Here is an 18,209-nt window from a genome sequence, read left to right as displayed (position 1 = left end):
CACCCTTGCGTCGTTTGCTCGTCCAATTCACGTTTATATACTTCCACTTCTTAAAGCCACTTTCCATTGACACTTGTTTTGTATACTTTATAGTATCATTATTTGAATAAATTAATATTACAGTTAAAGAGACTTAAATAAAATATATTTATCTGACTACAATGACTTACAATCATTATTATATTTGGTATTTGTGTAGTACTTAAATTAAAATTCTTCAATATTGGTTATTTGCCTCAAATCTTTTAAATAAATGTCCACTTTTATAAATATTACAAAGTAAATCGTGTACAACATGATTTTATTATAATTATAACAAATATTAACTCAGACTTGTATATCATACTTTATATATATATATTTGACAATAGTTCTGTACCTAAATATTCTGAACCTAAAATCTGCAAGTTAAGTAAAAATAATTGATTCCAATTTGTAATAATTCATTGAAATCATTAAGGATCAAGATCATCAACTGCATTCGTTGTAAGCCTGTTACATTAAGTGGAAGCCGTACAATGCACATTCCTAGCCTGTCATGATATCAGATCTACCTGAAAACTTGGCCCAATCGAGATAGACAATTCAGTGTGGAATTGTCTAATATGGAATTACATCGATACAGATTTTAATTTCTAATATTTATTAGGATTATAAATGACAATATTAATTTAACTGCTAACATATGAACATTCAAGAGAATACATTTATTCATTATAGACACTGAAACTGGTTAGAATCGAATATTATATCCATCGAGAACAATTAGTAAACTATTAGTTAATATGATAAATGTGAATATTTAATAACTACTATATCTGAATATTTGATGAATATACGTTTAATTAGTAGACACTGAAACTTTTCTAAAGTTGAATATTATAGAGATACAGATTCTAAATTTTAATAATACATTAAATGACAATATTAAACATCAATTCTTTAACTGTAGTCTGAAACTCAGCCCAATGAAGATACATTTATATAATAGACACTGAAACTCGTCTAAAATTGATTACATCATACAGATTCTAGTAATTCATGTCTTAAACTAAGATAATCATTTAACATCAAATGTTTAACTGGAATTAGGAAGTGATAATAATGCATAATCGAGACACTTATCTAGTGGATATTGAGACTTTTTTAGAATATTACATCAATATAAATTATAAATTTTCATAATATATTTGTTGACCGACAAATATTTTTAGGAAACTTGCGAAATGTTTTCTGAATAAATTTATAATCAGCGGTATTGCGTATTGGCAATTTGGAAGGCTCTGGAAATGTCAGTATTATATTTGGTTGCATTAAGCTGAAAATTGCACGTATTTATCACATTTTTTAAACATATAGGTACTATCTAAAAGGTCATTATCTATAATAAATTTTTGTATATTTTTAGAAAAAACTTTACCCATATAAGGATGTAGATATAAAAAGATTTATAGAGAATATATTCCACACATGTCTCCATTGCATTCTGTACTTTTTGAAGTTTTTATCAGACTTTGAATGTTTTGGCCCTATATATTTTTAATTTATTCAAATTCTGGTGGAATGAAAAATTTCAGGTTAGACATAACTATTACAAGGTACATGCAGAAAGTTTCACATTAAGCAGTAATGATGTGGTCGAAAGAGTTTTTATGAGTTGCTTTCCTTACAGCTATTGGAATCAATTCTATAAAACATTAAGTTCTATTGTATATATTATATAAAAGAAATCCATCCAGTTTAGAAAGAAAGTAGACTAGATTTACTTCCATAAAGAGAACATTACATCTATTGCACATCTACGTAATATTACTTAATTATAAATATAGGACTGAAGCGGCGTTAGGTAGAAGCATCAATGAACTGTTTTAAGCTGTTAGGAGGAAATAGCTCTATTAAATTTTATGTAAGATTTCTACTAATAAACCTGTAACTGAACGTAATTTTGAACAAAACAAATTAGTTTCACTAAATTCTCATCAATTTCATGTACTTTTAAAACAATTACTGTATTGTTACGTATAAATTATTTATTCGAAAACGTACTGAGAATGTTTGCTGTAACTATTTCGATTGTTATTTTTAGAAAAAAATCAAATATCAGTTAAAACAAATCTTCAATACGACCAATAAAATACTATCAAAAATAACTTTTGTAGACCTTTACAAATCATAAAATTTCAACACAATATTGGTATCGTCCTAAAACTCATTATTTTAGTGTTTTATACTTTTGTTCACTTTGAATCTTTGTCATTCTTTTTTATACGCAAAGACTTACTGCGTGGCTCTGGTGTAAGTTCTAGTAAACTTGGAGACCTTTCAACGCTAAGGGAATGTCCACGTTCTCGAATGGGGAATGGATTGCTATGGAGAAATATTGAATTATCCTGAATTGAGCTGAGATGTATTTCGCTATAGCCTGAAGCTTCACCGCACCTCGCTGCTTCGCTTCTAAGTTCTGATGCTTCCAGGGATGTAATGTCATCCGTATCAGTTGCTTCGCCTTCGTCTTCATCCAATACTCTAAAAAAGTTATTATTTATATTAAAAAAATAAACATTAATTTGTAGGAAAATTACATTCGCGTAAGCAAATTTTATGAATTACACAATACATAATATTAGATGTCGCAATTTGCGAAATATTGCGTCTAGTAAAATATATTAATTAACGCTTTTGTTTAGTTCCTAACCTGACTTCTATTTCGTTCATCCTTTGTTTCATTTTAGCTTGTTCCTCGCCAACATCTGTCAGTATTCCCTGCAAGCGATTATGTAACAAGTCTACATGATTTTCGAGCTTTTGTACGGTTTCTTCCAAGCTTTGTTGTGTACACTGTGCACTTTCAAATACATTCTCATCAAGTAAGCCATCCTGTCAAATATTAATATAACAAAATATTAGAAGAATGTAATACAAATGTGTAATATAATCATTGAAATGAAATGTATCGAATAAAACATACCTTTCTTAATAGTTGACAGCCTCGTTCAGTAAGTGTAGTTCTCGCATCGGGATAGTCAGCGAGAGCTTCCCAAAGGTCTCTTTTGGCCAAACAAAATAGATCTGAATAGCCTAAAGCACGGACATTAGCAGTTCGTCGGTTACCAGTACGATTTCCAGCTATTTCTAAAACACTTACTTCTCCAAATACAGAACCTGCACTTAATGTTGCCAAAACTGTTTTTCCATCATCAGCGACTACTTGGAGCCTTCCTCTTTTAACAATATACATTTCTTTTCCTACATCTCCTTTGCGGCAAATATAATCTCCCGGGCTGAAAACTTGAAGCCGAAGTTTTAACACAAGTGCCTCCAATAGACCTGGTTCGCAATCTTGAAATATTCTTACTTTACGCAACGTATCCAAATGAACTCTGATTGCAATTTCTGCTTTCAATTTATCGGGAAGCGAGGACAACACATTTTCTTCATCTAATGCCCCACTTTGAGCCCACGTGTATGCAAACCATCGAATAACCCTGGCTTCTAGTTCACCGCTAACTTTTCTGAATGCCATGTATTGTTTAACACCATCCATTTTATTTTGAAACTCCACTCGGGCTACATTCATATTTGAAATCATTGAACCAATATTTCCCACAATAGTAGCAAAAATTAAAACTCCGGCTAAAAAATCTGCGACCACAAACAGGTACTCGGCATCGATTTCTGGTTGTGGCGTTTCTCCGATAGTAGTGAGAGTTAAAGTAGACCAATAAAAGCTGTAAATGTATTGATGAGCGAGCGACTCATTACGGGCGCCAGTTAAATTGTAAACCCAATTGTCCGTGCCGAATCCTATTGCGTAGCTTATAGCAAAATAGAGACATGCGTTCCAGTGTATAAGTACAAGTATTGCCATAACGACCTAAAATAGAAGAAATATTATGTTAAAGATTATTAAATCATCTGAAATATGCATAATTGAGTGATAAATTTATACGTTTATAACCTTGCATATCCTGAAAGCGTTTGGATAGCTAGTGGCGGTCTCAGTCCGATCGAACCACACCCACATTCGAGGCAAGCGAAACAGCCGATTGAGACGTACAATAACAGGGCACGGCAAACGTTTCTGAAACACAACCAATATTGACGCTTGAGTAATAACAAAGTTAAATAATGTCCCGCTGGAATAATTCTTGTTGCTCTATTGGCATATAGATGTTACAATTACGGTTCTGGAAAAACTAAGAATACTAACATAGTCGCATGTTCCAGGTTTCCACCAGTAGTACGCGATATCTGTGGGTAGTAGAGATATGAAATCATATCTCCATGCATCAGATTTAAGATAGTGTCGCCTTAGCATTTTAGAATCCTTAACCATGAGCCCTTGTTCTAAATAACCTGCGAAAATAGAAAAGTTATCACTAGTAGCTATTATATTTATGATAGTTTTATATATGCATAAATAAAATTATACACAATAGATATTTATAGATTTTTTTAACAGCATCTATATTAGTAATATCGCACTTTTTTGGATATTATAGTATCCCGCACGAAAGCCCAAATTCTCGTTGTACAGACTTGTTTAAGAGCCATATCTAAAAACCTAAACTTATAGCACATAATTGACATGGCCTATAAAGAGGTTCCTAAAAAATAGATATACATGGAAACGATCAATCACACTATTCACGAGTTGTGAAGGATCGTATCAGAGCAGAGAGCCGCAGTGCAATATTTGTACGGAAAAAGCAACTAGGCAGGGTCGAATGTTTGTCTACACGTTAGCTAAATTTGATGACGCAGGGCGCGGCTTTGTGTGTGGGTGTCAAATTGTTGATTTGTGGTGTTCGCATCGTAGCCAATACCGTAACTCACATTGCTGTGAGTAATAACAGTTCCTGAGGATATACACCAGTTGATGGTGTCAGGAAACATTATTAGATTTTTAATTACCACCTATCTAATATCAAAATGTGTTTCTGCGATGAATATAAATTTACAAATGGATATACTTGTGTGATCAAACGAACAGCTCGTGTGCGTTTGATTTTGTTTTGTATGCATATTAATTTTAACTTCATTATCGTTTGTATTACATTTGGTGGCAATGTCATAGACCTATCCATGCGGAACTCCAGGGGGAGTTTCCGAATAATCTATTTTAATGAATGACGTATACTTAATTACATGTAGACTTTCTGTCCGTAGTAATGTTGTATTTCCGGAACTTACGTGATTACACAGCTCGTAGAATTACACAGAAATAAAAATGCATTCATTATCTGTATGTTATATTGATATATTTGTTTACATTATAATTAACGGATCGCTTACTTGATAGGTTAAAAGGTATTTTGCTATGATGTTGTGGGTATGTACATGCTTACAATTTTTTTGATAGATGCATTGCCGATGTTTAAATACAGGCACTTAATCAATGATGAAGTCATATCAATCGGCTTATCGTAGTAAATTCACCAGATATAAACCAACAAAGGTGGACAACCTTAGCTAGCAACCGTGACCCCGTTACTAATAATCCCTTTTTCCCCCGTTGTAAGGTTACTGTTGGTAAAACTAATAATTACTACGATACTCAAATATTGTGGACGCCAGTCAATAGACCGAGCCACGAGTAATTTGACAACAGCTAGAATGTACCTACTCTCTTACATAGAGTATAGACAGTAATAAAATTATATTGATTCAATAAAGAAAGGCATACAATAATGTAAGAAGAATTAATGTAAGGATATGGTATTATTAGAATGTAGTTGGTTTTATAAATTTATACTTTCACTTACTCATCTAACTTTACACATCGCTCTATAAAAATATATACTTACACATAAATGTAACTGATTTTATTACAAAACTAGCTGTTCCCGCGAGTTCGCCCGCGTGGAATTTATCTTTATTTTTTCTAAAATAAAAGTAGCCAATTTATGCCTTAACCGTCTGTTGGACGGATTTTGACGGGACTTCTTTTGGCTGGTAACGGATGTAACCAGCCAAAAGAAGTCCCGTCAAAATCCGCCCAACAGACGGTCAAAAATCGTAAAAGATGTTTTTTCGATGTACCTATGTACCGTATTCATATGCATGTAGTAAAAACTGTTATTTCAATATTACAAACAGACACTCCAATTTTATTAATGTGTTTCAGAGATTTCTTACCGAAATACAGCTTACTAAGCAATGGATTTTTGGTCACTTAAATAGTTGAGACTGAGGTACTGCGGCAGATGAGTTTGTATGTTTCCTACCTCTCTAGACTGTATCGCCTATATCTAATGATCACTGCAACTTGTCAAGGTTGAAAATAATTAGATTACTTTATCAGATCCTCGCATAGATTACAAAATTTGCATTTGAAATTCAAAGACATTCGCTCACTATGCGGGTGGGTCGTGCACATTCTTCATGTTTTACATATATACCGACGCTCAGCAAATGTTAAAGGACATATAGTTAATTCCCATAAAATATCAAATTATTCATTAATCGAATCGAAAAGAGCATTATAAAGAACAATAATTGTAATAGATGAGACAGTGCCACTTGTTATGTCCACTATTCGCTGAATATTTGAATTCAACCCGGGTGTAAACCTCACCGATTAATTCTTTTGTTTCTGCATTCAATTAACGAGCATTTTGTCCTTTACTTTAATTAGTATCATCTGTGAGTTAGTCAAAAATATGTAATTTTTATGTTGGCCTAATTTTGGGCAACGGGATTTCATATTTCATAACGGGATTGGGAATTGTAAATTAGGTCACGCCGCAAGAACTTAAATATTATATGATAACCTCTTACAAACCTTCGTGGATGTGTACGACGGTGTCGACCAGGTAGATGGTATCGCATAGGTAGTCCAGGATAAACCAGAATGAAGTAAGGTTGTCCAATTCCCAGAATACAGCGCGGCCAATGACAAACACCACATTGTACAATATAGCCAAAGAGACCACCGCCAGCCACTGTGAACAAGTAACAATTGATCTAATACTAATATTTTGTTTACTCCTTCTCATGATTCAGAACGCAATAGTTTACCAAGTACCTCCTTATTTACAATATTAACACGGATTAATTTTACATACGCTTTTTATGTGGGCATTTGCAGACAATGTTAATATTGAGTTATCATAAGTGGTTTTTAAACTGATGTTATATTGAATTTATTTACGTATTATGTATCTATACTTCGCAAGGTTTCGTCGTCGTTTGAACACAAGACTATGGAGAATTCATCAGTTAGCACAAAGACAAGTAAATAGTACAACTACAGACTCCACACAATACTTGCTAATATCTAAATACTGTTACAATACAATAAATTTTATTAAAAAAAATAAAACTTGTCATATAAAAGATGGATGTAAAAATGGTACTAAGCGGACATTACAATAAAGTATTATTGCATCTGTCCCAAGACTACAATAGACATAATCGTATACAAATACGTGAAACGAGAGTGACTATATTATGTAAGAACTAGTGACCCAGTACGGGAATAATGAATGCAATCTTTTCAAAGCGCCCGTGGAAGCGTGGGCTAGTTCAAACTGCTGCATTTATTGGGGAGATTTATAATAATGAAAATATTATGAAAAATTCTATGGAGGAAAATATTTCTAAATAAATCATTAACAACATTTAAAAATGATAAATCTGTATTGAACAACTTGATAGTTACAAAATTAAAATCTATGTAAAACTATAATATAATATATGTTTTTTTATGGATGATAATGGAATTGTGCACCCGCCCGCGCTAACGGTTTACGCTGGCGGGGCACCAGTGGAGGGTGATAATACGAATATGAGTTAGCTCATCGTGATAAATTCACCAGGAATTTATCACGATGGTTCCCAAGGGACGTGAAGGACAATTTGACATGGTACATTTACTATAATATATTGATGACGTATTCGAAACGAATCGGATTAAAAAGACTTTTATTTTATTCAATTGAGTCTGCATACGACATATTACTTAATATTACATACTGCATACTAAATTGGACGGTAGAGTAAAATGTCCAATGTCCAATGAATGATTTTAGATTATATTTTTTATTGATTTGCTGAACATAGCTTAATTGTGATGCTAATAAGAATAATTTGTATTTCTAAATTTTGTTAGCATGTATTATGAGAAAAGCTGAAATATTAAAAAAGAAAGACTGTGGAAAAACAAAACAGATACTACAAAAAAGCCAAGTGCATTCAAATACAAAATGAAACGAGTCACACTAATTATTACCCATGTATTATTAACAACGGTACTCAATGGTAACTTACGTGGTAGTGGGCCGGTAGAGTAGGATCGAAAGCCAACTTGAGGCCACATAGTAGCTTGGATCGTTTGGCTTGATACAGTGGTTCTTCAGGATCCGTGAAGGTCTGAGCAGCGAACTTGTCCAGGAACCAGTCGGGGGGTTTGGCGCGACCTTCTCCGTTGAAGCGGTACCGGAGGTTGCGAGTTAGTCGCGACAATTGCCGTTGCACCCAAGTGTTACCACTGTTAGCCTCACTCACTGCCTATAAAAAAATCGACGACACTATAATAAATTTCAGAGATGATAATAAAATGGTGCACCCGCCTGCCCAAATGGTTTACATTTGCGGGGCATCAATGATGGTGAGATGAAGACGAGGTCAGGTCAGTTAGCCCATCGTCATAAATTCACCAAGAATTTATCACTATGGTTTCTAGCAGAGATGCTAGGGTGCTCCGTAACTGTAACCAAAACTATCGGACATCCGATATAAAAAAATATTCGTAACCGTAACCGAATCCGAAATAAAAGTTTCGGATAATATCGGATAGAGGCGGAGCCTAATTGAGACACGTTATGTAACCATTTTATTAGCTATTTGTATTTTACTTTTGAAATTCCTTAAAAAATAATATCCGTAACCGAAATTATCCGAAACTAATGGATAATCCGAAATAATTTCATATCCGCATCCGTATCCGGTATAATAATCATTCCTATATCCAAAACCTATCCGTATCCGAAATTTCATATCCATAACATGCATGGTTACTAGAAGCGCGTGGAGGTTCACCAGACGTGGTAGGTTGCTGATCATGAGGTCATTAGTCCACATTACTAACAATTCCTTTCCTATGTGTCCAGTATGTTGTGCCAATGGCTTATTCGTCATACTCGTAAACGGGTGCTGTTTGTGGGTCAGGTCTGTTCGGCAGACCACAGATTGCATTATTTCCTATTGACAAAAATGCAATAGCATATGCAGACAGTTAATATATTCTCCCTAATTGAATTTAAAAATGAATCAGTATTTTGTAAGCATGTACAAACTTATTTCAAAAGTACAAGAGCTGAGTTTCTTCAGTTCTTCTCAGCTCTTTAGGGTCGGCGACGCGCATGTGACACCCCTGGTGTTCAGGCGTCTATAGGCTACAGTAACCGTTTAACATCAGATGGGCCATATACTTGTTTGCCACCTACGTGGTATAATAAAAAAAAAGCTCTAATGTATACCATACTGATGGTAAATATAACACATCATAGGACTCTGTAATAGACGTACAGAAATAAAGATAATTTGATTTGATTTTGTCCATTTGACTACATATAGATCTTTTTTTCTAAAACATTAGCAATGGATAGAAAAATAATAGTATCCTTATAAGACTACAGAACTGAATGTATGTCTATCTGCTATTGAAAAACGGGAGAAATAAAAAAAAACGATAACTGTAGGTTTCATTTGAACTGCTATAGCAAATCACAAATTACAGATATATCCCTTCATTGTTGAAATCGTTTAGACTTGCATGCCCCTCACCTGATGGTACGTGATTACCGCCGCCCATGAGCACCCGCAACACCAGGGGAATTGCAAGTACGTTGTCGGCCTTTTAAAAAGGAATAAGCTCTTTTCTTGAAGGTTTCAATATCGTATCGGTTCGGAAATACCATTGCTGGAAGGTGATTCCACAATGTGGTTGTGCGAGGCAAAAAGTTTCTATAAAACCGCACTATGTAAGACCGCCATTCATCCAGATGACCAGGATGGTATTTCAGTTTCTGGCGGGTGGTACGGTGATGAAGAAATAAATATAATGTTCTTTAGATGAATCTAAAAAAACATGGCGCGTGTAATTTTGAAAGCAATTTGGTAAGAAGTACAAGAGGTGCAAGCCACTTTAGTATTCACGATATAACATTCGGTAATAGTTTCCTTATTAAACGTACGTACTTTCCGTATATGAAACTGTTTCAAATAAAGGTTAGGGTCAACAGGTAGCCAGTATGGTGATACAAGTAATCGACTAAACGATGAACGATGAATTTAAAGCAGTTTTTATTATAATTTGTGGCATTGAAATTATTTCGAAATTATATTGTTGTTGTCTAATTATATTGTTAGTCATGCTCACTAAAATGTCCAGACATGTGACGGCGTGGTGGGCCGGGTCATTGGGCTCCCTAAAATATCATGGCTGGCTCATCCGTCATACTCGTGAACGAGTGCTGCTTGTAGGGACTGGTCTGCTCTTATCACTACGACTGATTTAATCATATTGTGTTTTTATATTTGAGCCTAAATAAATTAGTGCTGGTTGGTAGTTTGTATTCACACGTTTCGACTTGTAAAATGTGAACTTACAAGGATTGTTTAAAAGAGCAACACACAAGTTTCTAGCTTATTCTTCTTGTGATGAGACAGCTTTCCAAATAAGCGGTAGATTTAAAAAATGTTGACTATTCAAAAGTGTTAAGCACTTTTGAATAGTCAACATTTTTTAAATTAAGTTTATTTGAATAAATGATTTTCTATTCTATTCTATTCCATGGTAATGATTGCTTCTTTTGCTTGCGGGATAGTAATACGATGTTGTCGGTTCAGTCGATGTTTATTTTTTTCTTTTTTGATCTACCTTCCCACCTCTTTTCATTGGGCGGTCATCGTATAGCTATACGATGCTATTCCTAGCTAGGAATAGCATAGTCCCGGACATAAATTTACAAGTTTTTTTTAATTACTAGCTGTTTCCGCAACTTCGTCTGAGTGGAATTTGACTTTATTTTTCTAAAATCAAAGTAGTCTAAGTTACTCCTTATTATATCAGCTACCTGCCAAAAACAGTCCCGTCAAAATCGGTCCAGTCATTTCAGAGATTAGCCGGAATAAACAGACAGACAGAAAAAGTAAAAAATGTTATTTTGGTGTGGAATTTCAATATTACAAACACTCCAATTTTATTTATATGTTTAGATTTACATTGCTTTTATCAATCCTACCTAATAATTTTGAATGTGTATATAACATATGGTAGTGAATTTTTATATAAAAATATCGTCTTATATACTAAACTAGCTAATCCCGAAAATAACTTTATCTTTCTAGAATAAAAGATTTTTCATAAAAAAAAGTAGCCTAAGTTACTAAGTATTATTATATCAGCTACCTGCCAAAAAAAGTCCCGTTAAAATCGGTCCAGCCATTCCAGAGATTAGCCGGAACAAAGAGACTAACAGACAGACAGACAAAAATTGTAAAAAGTGTTTTTTTGGTATATGTACCTTATTTATATTCATATGCATGTAGTTATTTCAATATTACAAACTGACACTCCAATTTTATTTATATGTATTGATAACAATAAGAAAATGTAAGGTGGGGTGACACAGTTGAGATACGGCAGTCTAAGCACTGCCGTATCTCAACTGTGTCACTAGTATTATACTTCAACAATATTTAGTTTATCTTACTAGCCATAATTAATTTAAATTAATACATTGAAGTATTTACTTGACGGTCTAGTGGTGTACCACATCGCCTTATATCCAATGGTCGCGGGTTCGATCCTCCACGGAACAAACATTTGTATTCATGGTTATAATTGTTGGTGTCTGGGTTTCTATTTATAATAAGTATGTATTTATAAAAAAAATCCAAGTTAAGCTACTAAAGCTTGTGTTACACAAGCTTTAGATAGCTTAACTTGGGTCTAGATGGCCGTGTGAATTGTCCTGAGATTATTATCATAATAAATTTTTTTTAGTTAACAGTGTCCAATAATCCTTATGGTACTTGCTCGTTTATGTTTTAAGTGTATGAAATATTCTATTTCTGATTGTTGTTGTTTATGGATCAAGTAGTTATATAGTTAAATTTAACACTCTGTTTTTATAATGACTAGTTTGATTAACGGCTGTTAAAATATTTGTTAGAATATTAAATAATCGTTTATTAGTTTAATTAGTTCCAGTTACAGATTTGGAATTATTAAAGCTATTGCTTTAATTATTAATTTACAGTATTTACTACATCTATAGCGAAGCGATTTATTATAATAGCTGTGCCCGTGACTATGATCTAACTTTAAATAACTAAAATAAAAAAAAATCCAAAATAAAAGTAGCCTAAGTTACTCCTTATTACATCAGCTACATGCAAAAGTCCCGTCAAAATCGGTCCAGCCATTTCAGAAATTAGCCAGAACAAACAGACAGACAGAGAAAAATTATAAAAAATGTTATTTTGGTGTATGAACCGTATTTATATTAATAAAAAACGGTTATTTCAATATTACAAACAGACACTCCTATTTCATTTATATGTATAGATTATAAATAGATGGGTATAAGCTGCCAGCAATACAAAGTGACATATTAAAAAACAGAAAAGAAATACATGTACAAATAATAATAATAATAATAATCATCTCAAGACAATTCACACAGCGCCATCTAGACCCAAGTTAAGCTAGCTAAAACTTGTGTTATGGGTACTAGACAACTGATACAAATACATAGATATTTTTTTTCGTAAATACATACATATTATACATAGAAAACACCCAGACCGACACAATCATACTCATGAATATAAATGTTTGTGCCGTGCGAGGAATCGAACCTGCGACCATCGGACGTAAAGCGGTGTGCTAAACCACTAGACCACCGAGGCGTCAACATATATACGCTTACTTAAAGACTAGTATTATACTTTCAACAATCATCCATATTATTATACATATAATATAAATTAAAGAGACTATTGATTGACTAATGTTATTATAGTATATCGAATTTTTTAGATGATAAATTTGACGAAATGTTTTATTAGTTTTATACTATAGTGCATATACTTAAGTTGTAGTTTTTCTGTTATTACGACATCATTATCTTTTTATTATTGTTTGACATTTAAATTTAATATTTTTTTGTAGCATTTAAATATATTGTTATCCGACAAAGGATATTGTTTGTCCGACATAGGATATTGTTTCTGACAAATTCCTTCTATATGTATATGATCTCCTTATATAATCACGCATGTTGCTCTCTTTATATAATGTATCTCCTCATGAATCTTGAATCTATTATTTTTCTCCACCTTATTATACTTTTCTAAATTGTTTCTTAGAAAAATGTTACACAAACTACTGATTACACTAGTAATGAGTGCGTAGCGATTTCTATGTTGATTATCGAATGCCTCTTACTTGTTATACTGTAATTATTTATAGAAAAAAACATCTATTAAAAAGAGCAACACACAAGTTTCTCGCTCATTCTTCTTGTGATGAATCTGCATTCCGAATGAGTGGTAGAATCAAAATATGACTATTCAAAAGTGCTTTGAGTTTATTTGAATAAAGATTTTTTCTATTTCTATTTCTGTTACAAAATTTAAGATTCTCTATTTGAATAGGTTTCGGGTTAGAAGTTATGAGATTTGACGCGATTTTCGAGAGGTATGTCAAAATGCTGTTGTTGAATACAATAGATTAATGCTGTGTAAACAAACATTTTCATTGTGGACAAAAATATCCTAAAACGTCATCGACCGCCAGTCCTTTGTTATTAAAGTCTCTATTCTTCTATATTGAAAAGGTAAATTATATCGAGTAGATGCACTTATGTAGAGCCAACGAACTCGAATATATCTATAAGTAGGTATTTTAAAAATGCTTCAAAATACTTTCTAGAAAGTAAAATGGCATATTATGTACATTTTACAATTTAAAAGTGAAAAACTAAATACTGTTACAAAATATGTATGTTCTACTTCATTTCTTCATTTTTTTATTTATTTCCGCTACAATTAGCCCAAATATAAAAACATAATAAGATTAAATCAGTCGTAGTGATAAGAGCAGACCAGTCCCTACAAACAGCACTCGTTCACAAGTATGATGGATTTAACAATCGAATGAAAGAATTGATGTATCAAACAAAAATGGTATATAAAAGAATTATAAATTTTAATAAATTTAATACCAATTTAAGATTAAAAATACATATTTGATTTGCCAGTTACAACACTTATATAAAAAAGTTATGTAGTTACGGATAACTCGCCTGCTCGGCTAGTGTAATTAGTATGTCTGTATAATGAAATTCAAGTGCAATTAGTGTATTTTTATTAATGTGCGAAGAAAATCCCTCACGAAACTTTGGCGTTCTCATGCGAGATGAGCGCGTACTGTGTAACTCATTAAAATCTCCCACAGCGCAGTGAATTTCTGACTTCCTTCCCTTAATAATTAACACGTACTAAATATATTTATATATATATATGTATATAGTAAGTCTTAATTATTAAACTACTATATTTTATGACTAAGATATTCGGTCAGTTTAATACCTTCATTACATAGTATAAAACAAACCACTGTCGCTGTTTGTCCGTCCCTATGTATGTCTTTAAAGCTACTAAACGGATTTTGAAGAGGTTTTTTAATAGATAGAGTGATTCAAGAGGAAAGTTTATATATATAATACATGTATAACCGTGCGAAGCCGGGGCGAGTAGACAGCTAGCTATTCAAAAGTGCTTCTATGTAAATTTATTTGAATAAATTATTTTCTATTCTATTCAATCGAATGTATCTTTATAAGTATAAAGCAAAGTTGCCGTAGCTGTATCTTTTAAATTACGCAACGGATTTTAATGCTGTAAGAGATAGATCAAGAGAAAGGTTTTTGGAATGCCTATATGCGAAGTCGGGACGGGTTACTATTATTTTATAATATCTTAAGTATATTAAGTATATGATTTTATATCACGCAACAAATAAACGCTATCTCAGGACAATTCACACAGCGCCATCAAGACTCAAGTTAAACTAGCTGAAGCTTGTGCTATGGGTTTGGATAACTGACACAAATGCATGGTTTGTGCGTGCGAGGAATCGAACCCGCGGCCATTTGATGTAAGGTGGTGTCTTACACGGCTAGACCACAGAGGTCGTCAAATAACATATATATAAAGACATCGTGTCTGAAATATTCCAATCGTATCGAATGTATAATATATATATATATATATAACTCAAAGGTGACTGACTGACATAGTGATCTATCAACGCACAGCCCAAACCACTGGACGGATCGGGCTAAAATTTGGCATACAAGTAGATGTTATGACGTAGGCATCCGCGTTTTGATTCCACCCCAAGGGGATAAAATAGGGGATGAAAGTTTGTATGAAACTTTGTCAATTTTAAACCGATCCGACTGAAACTTTGCATTCATATAGCTACTATGACTTAGGCATTCTCTAGGAAAGGATTTTGATAAATTCCACCCCTAAGGGGATAAATTAATGCAAGCGAAGCCGCGGGTAAAATCTAGTATATATATATTATATTATGTATAATTATAGGTCTCGGTTTAAAACTAACCCGAGACCCTCAAAAATTATCCAAACGGACACAAATTTCCTACGATGAAAATTTTCCTTCTCCGAGGGTATACACGTTTCATGAAAAAATGTTGATAGCGCGTTTCAATTTTCACCCAATGCCCTCTAGCGAGGCGCTTGTACTTATGTATTTGTATCAACCCCAACTTACGCGAATTCGTTTAAGATGGGGTATCATTATTGGATAGTATAAAATAAAGTCACTGTCGCTGTCTGTCCCTATGTATGCTTAAATCTTGAAAACTACGCAACGGATTTTGAAGCGGTTTTTTTAATAGATAGTGATTCTAGAGGAAGGTTTATATATATAATATATATGTACACCCGTGCGAAGCCGGCGTTAGTAGCTAGTTACTCTATAAATGAAATAGAAATGTATTTAGTTAGTACTAAAAAAACTTCACTCGTCCGCGCTCGCGACATCGTTCACGCGTCAGAAGGACCTCGCATATCATGTTTAATTATTTAGGCTAACTATAAAAAGCTAAAGGAAAAGTTTCATCGTTGTAGCTTTAAAAATGTCAATATTTAATACAACTTTCATCCCTTATTTTATTTTACTAACTTTGAATGTTATATTTATTTATATAATTAATCACTAGCCTAAAAAATTGTAAGCTTTAAAAATTGCGATACTTCCATACAATCATTAATTTCTTCATTCAACCCCTTACAACCCTATTTTTGCATTTAAAAGTAGTCTATATCCTTTCCCTAGATATAGACTATGTGTGTGTACTAATTTTAATTCAAATATATACATCACGAAAAAATTACACAAAAGGTACGTTTAAAAACATCATATCTGGATATTCAAATTCAAATTCAAAATATCTTTATTCATGTAGATCTATTACAGACTCTTATGATATGTCAAATCTACCGTCGAATCGTAACGTATGTATAATATACATACGATAGCTATAATTGTAGTAATAATAGGTCTTCGGTTAAATCTAACCTGAGACCTTCAAAAATTATTCAATGGACGTGAAGCTAAATTTACCCAATGAAAATTTTTTCTTTTCCGAGGTACATGTTTCATGAAAAAATGTTGATAGCGCGTTTTAATTTTCACCCAATGCCCTCTAGTGAGACGATTGTACTTATGTATTTGTATCAACCCCAACTTACGCGATTTCGTTTAAGCCCGGGGTATAACTATTGTATAGTATAAAATAAAGTCATTGTCGCTGTCTGTCCCTATGTATGCTTCAATCTTGAAAACTACGCAATGGATTTTGAAGCGGTTTTTTTAATAGATAGTGATTCTAGAGGAAGGTTTATATATATAATACATACGTACACCCGTGCGAAGCCGGCGATAGTAGCTAGTTACTCTATAATTCCCCCCGCTACCCTCGCGGTGAGTAGACGGCTTAAAGAACGCTCCCTAGTTTTTAATTTTTATTCCTATTAAAAATGTCGAAATTGTCTATTTCGGACATTGAAGAAGTAGTGAGGCGATGTCTACGACCATTGGAGACGAAAGTGAGCGAGATGTCGGACAAATTGGATGAGCTACAAGCGAAAATTTGTGTCTTAGAAATGGTACAGTGCGCCATGACACCATCTGTACTGGAGGGTATACCACCTAAGAAAAACGGAATGGAGGTACATTTAAAACATTCTTCAGCTCCATCAACGTCTCGAGGTATAACATCAACAAATCAGCGACCAATGGCAGACATTGAGCGACCAATGATGACGCGCAAGCAGCGGGCAAAGACTCCGGCTACAGCGTCACTGTTACCCCCCAACAGCGCGCAGCCACCGCGGACGTCCTCTGACTCATTGCTCGTGCGCCCCACCACAGGTACCGATCACACGGCTAATGTACAACGCGTTGGGGAAACAATATCGGCGCAACGTATACTGGCCGTAGAAGCCGCTGTAGACGTCGAGTCAAATGAGTGGAACACGGTACAACGGCGACAACGCCGAAGGCGACCGGTGATCAGAGGCACTGGAGATGTAGATATGGAAGTATCTGCCGTAGAGAGATCGAGGCAAATACATTTATGGTCAATGAGATATAGCATAACGGTTGAGCAGATCAAAAACTATATGGATAAAAAAAATAAAATGCAGGATTTAAATGAATATAGGATGGAGAAACTCGAACTGAAACACAGGGATTACGCATCGTTTGTTGTCACTGTTCCAGAAAGCAAATTCGACTTTTTCATGTCTCCAGAAAATTGGCCTCCAAACACGGATTTCAATGAGTGGTTTCGACGGCGAGAGAGTAAACGGAAGGTACAAGCGGAAATATAAAATATTTCCAAAATTAAAGAATAATACAAGATTATTATCGTTTTATTACCCGAATGTTCGAGGATTACGTACCAAACTGCATGCTATTTCGTCAACCATGGTAGCAGTGATAGCGGATGTATTCCTGATCACCGAAACTTGGTTAACACCGAGCATTCACGACTCTGAAGTTGTGCCAATTGGTTTTACGTTATTGCGAGCGGATCGTGCAGATGGGCGGCGAGGCGGCGGAGTGGCCGTCGCGGCCGGACCACGGTACCTACTACGTA

The 18,209-nt window shown here is 34.0% G+C and overlaps 1 protein-coding gene across 1 annotated transcript in view; it reads right to left on the bottom strand.

Moving 5' to 3' along the window:
• Positions 1-2,202: 2,202 nt before the first annotated feature.
• The window catches only part of LOC131851112 (cyclic nucleotide-gated cation channel subunit A), a 68,440-nt gene continuing 52,433 nt past the window's right edge, over positions 2,203-18,209 (bottom strand). The window contains exons 4-10 of the mRNA XM_059201547.1: positions 8,272-8,511; positions 6,785-6,944; positions 4,211-4,356; positions 3,959-4,081; positions 2,969-3,874; positions 2,696-2,877; positions 2,203-2,526 (exon numbers count right to left, since the gene is read on the bottom strand). Of these exons, the coding sequence (XP_059057530.1) occupies positions 2,238-2,526; positions 2,696-2,877; positions 2,969-3,874; positions 3,959-4,081; positions 4,211-4,356; positions 6,785-6,944; positions 8,272-8,511 (2,046 nt within the window). The 3' untranslated portion in view covers positions 2,203-2,237. The remainder of the gene's footprint in view (positions 2,527-2,695; positions 2,878-2,968; positions 3,875-3,958; positions 4,082-4,210; positions 4,357-6,784; positions 6,945-8,271; positions 8,512-18,209) is intronic.

Source organism: Achroia grisella, unplaced genomic scaffold, assembly GCF_030625045.1.
Source record: "Achroia grisella isolate CSIRO2021 unplaced genomic scaffold, CSIRO_AGI_Agris_v1 utg1173, whole genome shotgun sequence".
In the NCBI taxonomy this organism is placed as follows: domain Eukaryota; kingdom Metazoa; phylum Arthropoda; class Insecta; order Lepidoptera; family Pyralidae; genus Achroia; species Achroia grisella.
The sequence above is the reverse complement of the archived record's forward strand: the minus strand, read 5'-3'. Positions and strand labels throughout refer to the sequence as shown.